General features: G+C 40.8%; 1 protein-coding gene across 1 annotated transcript in view; it reads right to left on the bottom strand.

The window, feature by feature from the left end:
• Window positions 1-10,104, bottom strand: part of Ubxn7 (UBX domain protein 7) — an 86,722-nt gene that overhangs the window by 28,407 nt on the left and 48,211 nt on the right. The window contains exon 6 of the mRNA XM_008838526.3: window positions 1,402-1,548. Coding sequence (XP_008836748.1) covers window positions 1,402-1,548 — 147 coding nt within the window. The remainder of the gene's footprint in view (window positions 1-1,401; window positions 1,549-10,104) is intronic.

The raw sequence follows: 10,104 nt of genomic DNA, 5'->3' as shown, positions 1-10,104 counted from the left end.
TCATTTTAAAAAGACATATTTGAGGAGGAAGCATAAAAATTTACTTCATGTTAAATAGTAGAGGTGATCAACATTACCAGTGAAATCTACCTGATGACTATATCTATACTCAGGTACTAAGGATCCGAGGGTAACCTACTGTGACAAGTAATAATCAGATACATAGAGGTTAAAGGCATATGTACAAACATCTAAGTGTTAGTAGCATTAAAAATGTAGCTTTCCGTAGTGTTCTTTTGCATTTGCTTACTTAGTATTTTGTAAACCCAAGATCTTACCTTATAGCCCAAGCTGGCCTCAAACTCACTATCCTCCTGCCTCAGCTTCTCAAGTGCAGGCATTACTGGCATGTACGGGCCAAGATGCCCATGCTAAGAATATTCTTTTTTTAAAAAAAAAAAAAAAAAACTTGAAAAAAAAAAAAATAAATAAATAAAAAGAGATGGCCATGTAACTCAGTGGTAGAATACTTGCTTAGCTCACAGGAAGCCCCAGGTTGAATCTCTAGTAACACCCCCAACCCCTCAAAAAAAGAAAAAAGAACTTATAAGGAGCTACAACTCCAGTATCTACCTTTAGCTAGATAATTTACGTAAAAAGAAATTATAGCCAGAAATACTGATGTGTCTAAGGATTGAGTCAAAGACTATTAATATTAAATTCACCCTAAAATGCAAGTTGGAGCTAAACATTTTCCCATTGCTCCATGATCTTTTACACATAGCTGTAAGCATGAAATACCACACAGATATCTACACATAGACACATCACAACCAGAAAAATAAATCATGTTATTAATATTTTATTGTTAGTTATATGACATATTTATCTTTTTTTTTTTGTCTTATTGAGACAGGGTCTCCCGGTAGCCCCAATTGGCCTGAAGATCAGACTGGCCTTGAACTCAAGAGATCTGCCTGCCTCTGTCTCTGCCTCCTCCTGAGTGCTGGGATTAAAGGCATGCACCACCATGCCTGGCTATGTGATATATTTAAACAAAATATATTATTAATTTCACCTTTTTACTTTAAACTTTTTTAGGTGGTGCTGGGTACTGAGCCTTGTACATTCAAGGCAAACACTACCGCTAGCTCCACCTTTACCTTTTAAAATATAACTACTAAAAAAATGTTAATTATGTAGCTGGCTTATACTGTACTTCTACTAAACAGTACAGTTGTATATTCATTTTATCAAGACACTTCTGAGATATCTGACTCAGTTCTTTATCTCTTTCCATTAGGAGTTCTCCACAACTACCCTTTCACTATTTTACCATTACAGGTGGTTTATATGTCACAATTTAACTTAGTTTTCCCAGTTTATAACCCAATTCCTCCTCTATAACATCCTACACTATAAATAAAACACTGAAACATTTTCATTAACCATCCTTCTCACCTGCCAGAAAATGAAATGTTCGCGGATAATATTCTTCACAGCTTCATTGCTCCACACATCACGGTTGAGGCACTGGCATGCAAAGTCTTGTACGTTTTGAATGTTTATCATCAGCCACTTATTCTGCATCTGGCCGCACTCTTTGGCCTGTAAGAGTAAAATTACACATTTGTTCAGTCTCTGTTTACTTATGTGTCTCCAAATTCAGATGCTGTCCTTTCAACATAAATACTACACATTTTCTTTTTTTGAGTTGGTGACACTATGTCACTCTGACAGGTCTGAACTCCTGATATAGACCAGGCTAGGCTAGAATTCATAGAGATCTGCCTGCCTCTGCTTCCCAGTATTAAAGGTGTGTACCAGCACCCCTAGCATTAAGTATTAAGTATTTCTTTAAGAATGACATCTAGGGCCAGGCATGGTGGCTCATACCTTTAATTCCAGCCCTTGGGAGGCAGAAGCAGGCGGATCTTTGTGAGTTCCAAGGCCAGCTGGGGCTACATGGAGACCCTGTCTCAAAATACCAAAAAATATAAATTAAAATAAAAGAATGACATCTAGGGACTGGAAAGGAAAGATGGTTCAGCAGTTAAGGGCACTGGCTGCTCTTACAGAGGACCTAGGTTCAGTTCCCAGCACCTAATGGCAGCTAACAACCATTCATCATTCATAACTCCAGTTTCATGGGATCCAACACCCTATTTCTGATTTCTGTGGGACTGCATGATGAAAGGGCACTTATTTATATGTATGCAATACACTCACATACATAAAATAAAAATAAGAGAGAATGATATCTAGTCTCTTCTGAATATGACAGGACCGTTGCACTTAGGAACTTACTGCAGCTGTGGGTACCTACACAAGATCAAGTCAGTCAACATTCTGGAATGGAAGGGAGAGGGGCTCAGGAGTTCTCTTGAAGGGTGTGACCTCTAGTAGATCCTACAATCTTAAGATCAACATTTCACATAATTCTATCCTCTTCAACCCACATTAACAAAAACATCTCTTCTTATAAACGGAAATGACATGTGTATATGACTATATACCATTTTTTCTCTTTCTGAGATAGAGTCTCACTGTGTCACCTGGCTGGCCTGGGAATTTCAATGTAGACCAGAACTCAGTGATCCGCCTGCTTCTAGAGTGCTAGGATTAAAGGCACGAGCCACCATATCCTTTATTTTCTTTAATATCATTTTCAATGCATTTCCAAATATTTCTATTTTCATTATTAGGTATATACTATTCTATAGAATCATCCTAAATTTTTGCTTACATTTATATGTGTGTCTGTGTGTTTGTGTGTGTGTGTGTGTGTGTGTGTGTATGTGTGTGTGTACAAACAGACACACAGTGCCTATTGAGGACAGAGGACAACTTACAGGAGGTGGTTCTCTCCTTCCACTAAGTGGGTCCCAGGAATCAAACTTGGGTCATCATACTTGGCAGCAAGTGCCTTTACTCACTGAGCCATCTTGCTAGTTCACTCTAAGCATTATGCTTTGATTTACATCTAATTATTTTATAGAAGGGTGGGACTCTGAGTGTTGAAGTGTACCATGTGGAGGTCAGAGGATAAGTTGCAAGGTAGGTTCTCTCCTTCCATGTGGGTACGAGGGATCAAACTCAGGTTATCAGAATTGGAAATAAATGCCTCTAACTGCTGAGCCATCCTACTGACCTCACTCTAAACTTTTTAATAAAAGCTCCCAAGCATATTTTCCTCTTAAGGGGAGATCTGCCTGCCTCTGCCTCCTGAGTACTAGGATTAAAGGCATGTGCCACCATGCCAGGGTTCAGAGGAGATTTTTAAAAGAGGGAAGAGAGCAGGGATGTAGCTCAGTTGGTAGAATGTTTGTTTAGCAGAAAGGAAGCCCTCTTCTGGCCTCTAAGGGCACCAGGCATACACATGGTGCACATACATACATGCAAGCATTAAAAAAAAAAAAAAGAAATCAACCTTTAAAGGGCTGGAGGGATGGCGCAGTGGTTAAGAGCTGACTGCTCTTGCAGAGGACCTGGGTTCGATTCCCAGCATCCACATGGCAGCTACAAACCATCCTTAACTCCAGTTCTAGGGGAATCCAACGCCTGCTTCTGACCTCCACAGCACTGCACAACATGGGTGCACTCACATACATGCAGGCAATACACTCATACACATAAAAATAATAAATAAAATATTAAAAAAAAAATCAACCTTTAAAACAACCTAATCACAGGCTGGAGAGATGGCTCAGCAGTTAAGAACACTGGTTGTTCTTGAAGAAGACCCGGGTTGGAATCCCAGTATCCACATGGCACTAACAACAGTCCGTAACTCTAGTTCCAGGGGATCCAACAGCTTCTTCTGTCCTCCCCAGGCATTGAACGACACGAATGTACCTACCTATATGCAGGCAATACATAATACACATAAAATAAAAATGAGTGAAAAATAAAAAATATGAAAAAAAAAACAAAAACAAAAAAACAACCTAATCAGGCCAGGTGTGGTGGCACACGCCTTTAATCCCAGAACTTGGGAGGCCGAGGCAGGCGGAGCTCTGTGAGTTCAAGGCCAGCCTGGTCTACATAGTGAGTTCCAGGACAGCTGGGGCTACAGGAGACCCTGTCTCAAAAAGAACAACAACAACAAAAAAAACCTAATCAGAGCCAGGCATGTTGGTGCACACCTTTAATCACAGCATGGGGGCAGGGGTAGGGAAGAAGGTTGGGCATGTTGGGGGGCTGGCAGAAACAGGCAGATCTCTGTGAGTTCAAGGCCATCCTGATCTACATAGTGAGTTCCAGGTCAGCTGGGACCACAGGGAGACCCTGACTCAAAAAGACTAAACACACACACACACACACACACACACACACACACACACACATACAAAAAAACACAAAAAATAAACAAATAAACAAAAACAACCTAATCAGGCTGGGAGATGGCTCAGTGGGTTAAGAGCACTGGCTGGCTGCTCTTGCAGAAGGCCTTGGTTCGATTTCTAGCACCCACATGGAAGCTAACAACTGTCTGTAACTACACTTCCAGGGAAATCCTACACCCCCTTCTGACCTCCATGGGCCTTACACAACATGGGCGCACTTACACAAATGTAGGCAGTACACTCACTCATACACATAAAAATTTAAAAAAACAACCTAATCAAGTGCATTCCTCTTATCCCAATACTTGGGAGGCAGAGGCAGGCAGATCTCTAAGATCAAATCCAGCCTAGTCTATACATCGAGTTCCAGGCCAGCTGGGGCTACAGGGAGACCCTGTCTCAATCAATCAGTCACACTTAGAATATTAGCCACTCTCCATTTTTTAAAAGATTTATTTTTATTTTATGTTTATGTATGAGTACTTGCATGTATGTGTAGCATGTGAGTGCCTGGTGCCAGGGGAGGCCAGAAGAGGGTATTGAATCCCCATGGAACTTGAATTACAAAGAGTTGTAAGCCTCCCAATGTGAGTGCTAGGAACCAAACCTGGGTCCTCTAAAAGAGCAGCAAGTACTTTTAACTGATACGCCATCTCTCCAGTTCCAAAATAGTATCTTTCTAAATAATATGCTGCTTTATAAGGCTCACCTGAACTACAACTGTATTTTCTTTAGCTATGCCATCTTACAAAAAAACCCCATCTTTTTAAAATCCGGGTTGAGCAGTCCTGATTACAATTTTTTTTCGCTTTCTCTTTGGACATAAGCTCTTGAGTAGTGGCTTCCAAAGAAATTAAAGTGAAGAAACACATATGTGGACAAGTCGTTCGTATATATGGTAGAAATGTGTTTCTTAGGCACATTACAGGCTTTAACATAATTACTGTTCACAGTAGAGCTGTGAACATAATTAATGTTCACAGTAGAGCTCTAATTATATGTTTATAACTCAATATATAGGGACTAGAGAGATGGCTCAGTAGTAAAGGCACTCTGGCAGAAGACCCAGGTTCAGTTCCCTACAGCAGCTAACAACCATCCATAACATCAGTTAAAGGGTATCTGATGCCCTCTTCTGACCACTGTGGACACTGTGCACTTACACACATACACACACACATACTGGACAAAGGCAAAATATATAACAGATACAGCAATGTTATTTTTTGGTGCTTTTTATTTATTGTCTCTTACTATAGACTATAAATTTGTTTATGGAATGACATAGTACAGTTTTCTTACCACTATCTGAGGCAGAAACACATTTCCCCTGTCACTCTGAGACTCTCCCAATTTTATGAATTTTGATGCAACTAGGTATGATCAGTTGCCAATTTCTAGTCAACAGGATGTGAGAAGTGATGCTTACAACCTACAAGGCACATGCCCTTAGAGCTTCCCTCCCTCCATGCCAGCTACAATGCAAACACGGTAGTAAGTCAACTTGAATCATGTAGACAAAAAACAAGCAAGATCTCTGGTATGACACAACAGTCAGGAACAAAACCATCGTACTGCCTAGGATTAGAGAGAGTAGATCATACTAATAGCTTTATACATTATGTTTTAAGTTACTGTATTTTCCCCCCATATTTTTCTCACATGCATTATAGTTTTATTTTTAAATATTTTATTATTTTTGTTTTATGTATATGAATGTATTGCTTGCATGTATGTAAGTGCACACGAGTTGTACAATGCCCACAGAGGACAGAAGAGGCCATCGGATCCCCTGGAACTGGAGTTAAGGACAGTTGTTAGCTGCCATGTAGGTGCTGGGATTCGAACCTGGACCTTTGCAAGAACAACCAGTGTTCTTAACCATTCAGCCATCTCTCTAGCCCGATGCATTATAATTTTAATGACAATAAATAAAATCCATCATCTAAAACATGGCACTACAACAGAAGGCCCCAATATTTATTGAATAAGTGAATTCCTTTTTCTTTGGCTAGCAGGAGCCAGAAAGAACTGCTGATCATTATCTCTAAAAATAAAATAAAATAATGGACATGGCATTAATCATAAAGAAATGTCTAACTTTTCAAGGAATGAATGTATGTATCATTTAAAAACTTGTAGACAGGGCTGGAGAGATGGCTCAGCGGTTAAGAGCACTTGCTTGCTGTTGCAGAGGATCCAGGTTTGATTCCCAGCACCCACATGGAGGCTAAAACTGTCCTTAACTCCAATTCTCAGGGAATCCAACGCCCTCTTCTGACCTCCACGGGCATTGCACTTACACACATGCAGGCTCATATACATAAAATAAAAATAATAAAATAAAAAAATATATATATATATTTTAAAAAACCTGTAGACAGGGTCAGGCATAGTGGCACATACCTGGGATCCCAACACTTGGAAAGCTGAGGCAGGAGGAGCATGAGTTTGGGCTATATAGTGTGTTCAAGGCCAGGCTAAGCTATATAGCAAAACTCTATCCCCCAAATCAACAAAACAAAGCAACTTATATTTATATATTAGCATGGAGATTTAGTTAAGACAGCCTACAGTACCCTAAGCCCTAATCTGGAACCCTAGCCCCACATTAAATAAACTGCCTCAACAAACAAATAAACAGAACTACCATATAATACAGCTGTACCGTTATGCCATTCCTAGGTATATACTCAAAAGAATCTATGTCAGTATACCATACTCGAACATCCTTGTTTGTTGTAGCAGTATTTACATTAGACAAGATATGAAACAGACTAACAAATAAAAGGTGTATACATACCAACTGAGTTTTATTCAGCCATAAAGAAGGGGTGAGCAAACGGGGATATGAGCAAAGTAAGGAATTCATTACTGTGAAAACTGAAAGACTAGACTGCTGCAAACTGTGTAAGGCATGAATCTTTTTCTAAAAGGAGATGTAACTAAGCAGTTGCTTGCAGATTTTCACTTCTAACTCAAAATGACCTTTCTTTTTCTCTGTCTTCTTTGAAACTGGCCAAAGTCCCAAGCACGTTTGCCCTAACAGTCTGAACTTTCTCACTTTCTCTCAAGAGCCTCTTTCCACACTCCCACAGCACCTCACCCATCCCAGCTGCTTGCCAACCTCCACTGCTGAGCCTTTCTGCTTTCTAGGACCTTAACTCAAAATGCATGGCTAGCTCTTCTCCATCACCCACTCCTTCTAGCAGTCAGCAAGATTTATAGCTTGTTTGCCCTACTGTCTTTCAAGTTCTAATAAAATGGTATTTCAGTCTTTTTTTTTCCTTTCTTTCTTTTTTTTTTTTTGGTCTTTTTGAGATAGGGTCTCCCTATAGCCCCAGCTGACCTGGCACTCACAATATAAACCAGGCTGGCCTTGAACTCACAGAGATCCGCCTGCCTCTGCCTCCTGAGTGCAGGGATTAAAGGTGTGCACCACCACACCAAAAGTGGTTTTTCGGTCTTAAAAAGCAAGGGCTTTTTAATTCAGAAGACTATACAAAATAAATTTAGACTTCTCAATTATTAAAAGAGAAAATGCTTTTTTTTTTTTGATGGGGTTCTGTGCTGGATGGCTTTTCAATTGGGGAATTGCCTCCATTGGACTGGCCTGTGGCCATGTCTATGGGGGAATTTTCTTAATCATTGAGCGATGTGGGAGGGCCCAGCCCACTGTGGGTAGTGCCATCCCTGGGCTGGTTGGGCCCATGTTATATAAGAGAGCAAGCTGAACACCAGCAAGGGGAGCAAGCCAGCAAGCGGAGTTCCTCCATGGCCTGTGCTTCAGCACAGGTTCCTGCCCTGAGGGCCTACCTTGGGCTCTGTCTCCAGATTGGCTATTCCTCCAATGGGCGGGGCCTGCCGCAAAGTGTGGACTATGGGGGTGTGTGGCTGGGAGCCATCTTGGGATGGAAGCCAGGAACCATGGAAACTAGCAGCCAGCGCAGCAGCTCAAAGACAGAATGGACTGACTCCCTGTGGACCTGGGGCAAGATCACTGGCCCAGGAGGCGTGAGCGGGGCTTATGGGTGTGGCATGGTCTGATAAGGTGGGCTCTGAGTCTTGGTGGGTCGGGGCTAGGCACTGGGTACTCATTCCTTTATAAGTTAATAAACTCACATAAAATATATTACATGGTTTGTCTGAGCATGCAGGAGACCCAGAGAGAATTCGGGTCACAGGCTCCCTGAGTGATGAACTGTGACCCAGGAGATGTAAGTCGAATTAAATCCTTTCCTCCCCAAGTTGGTATTGGTCAGAGTGTTTTGTCACAGCAATGGAGAAACAAACTAGGACAGGGTCTCACTATATACCCCTGGTTGGCCTGGAACTTGCTATGCAGACCAGACTGACCTTGAACTCACAGAGATCCACCTGCCTCTGCCTCCTGAGTATGGGGATTAAAGATGTACGCCACCACATCTGGCCAGAGCAATTGCTTTTTATTAGTGCAAAGTGACCAAATTAAATCAAGCTCAGTTACTTCGTTAAAGTGTCAGGACAACTCAGAAGTTAATAAAAACAGCAAACATGCCAAATAAGCACCGATCCCCTTTGCCTATAACACTGTTGCTCTTCTCTCCAAAAGCTATACTGTATCTGGACACTAAAAAGGACAGACAGAACCTTTGAGATGGCTCACTGCCTACAGGCACTTGCCTCCAAGCCTGATGACCTCAGTTCAAGCCCCAAGACCCACAAGGCAAAAATGACTTCCCCAAGTTGCCCACTGACATCCAGACTTCTATCTATGGCATGTATGATCCAACCCTCCAACATGAATAATAAATAAAATGTAATAAAAGTTAAAGACAGGCTATTGTCATGTTAAGACCACAAGAAAAAGATGAAGAAAACTGAGACACCTAACCTGGTGTCTTGGCACTGACGAATGAAGGGTAGTAATTCCCTCAATTATAGGCTTATTACATGACAGAAGTAAACCTTGTTTGGTCAAATTATGTCACTCATTTTCGATTATATGCAGTCAACCATTTTCAGGTTGTACAACTTTGAAAATTTGTCTATGGTCACATAATCCTGAATGCACCCAATCTTGTCAAAAAAATAAAGTTGAAGAACAAAATGACAGCTAAATTTCCTATTCTAAATATTTCATACTGGCTTAACAGTTTGTATCAAAGGCCATTTTATTTAAAAAAAAAGATAAAGCCAGGCATGGTGGCGCACACCTTTGATCCCCAAAATCCGGGAGGTGGGGGGGTGGGGAGGTGGGCGGATCTGTTCAAAGTCAATCTGGTCTACATAGTGAGTTACATATCAGCTGGAGCTACAAGGAGACCCTGTCTCAAAAAGACCCCCAAAAAAGATGACCAGAATTCATTTTCATGTGTACCTGATATGTGTGTATATAATTTTTACACTTATTCTTTGGTCTATACTTCAAACAGATAAAATTTAACAAAACTAGCAACAACTTACATCTATGTAAATTTTATTGAGTCAAAGGAGTGCCAAATCAAGCTAAACACCACAACATTAGTGTATGTAACCTCCTGTTCACGTAACAAACACTGTTAATATTAAATATCAGCAACTAGGATTGTGAAAACAAAAAGGAACATGTTTCCTTGCTCCACTTATAAGTTAGCAGAAAGTCAAGTAAATTTGCTCTGGGGAAGTTTTCCTTTGGATTTAGCCAAGATAAAACCAGGAAAAACTGAGGAAGAATATACCCTACAATTATACAGATGTATTTCCAAGACCTCCCCCTGCCCCCAACACATTCCTGAAACCACAAAAAATATCAAATCTGATATATACTTTTTTTTGGAGGGGGGGGTTCTTTTTGAGA

Source organism: Nannospalax galili, unplaced genomic scaffold (genome assembly GCF_000622305.1).
Source record: "Nannospalax galili isolate Female #2095 unplaced genomic scaffold, S.galili_v1.0 scaffold598, whole genome shotgun sequence".
Lineage (NCBI taxonomy): Eukaryota > Metazoa > Chordata > Mammalia > Rodentia > Spalacidae > Nannospalax > Nannospalax galili.
Note: the sequence above shows the minus strand (reverse complement) of the source record. Positions and strands in the feature narration are given on the sequence as shown.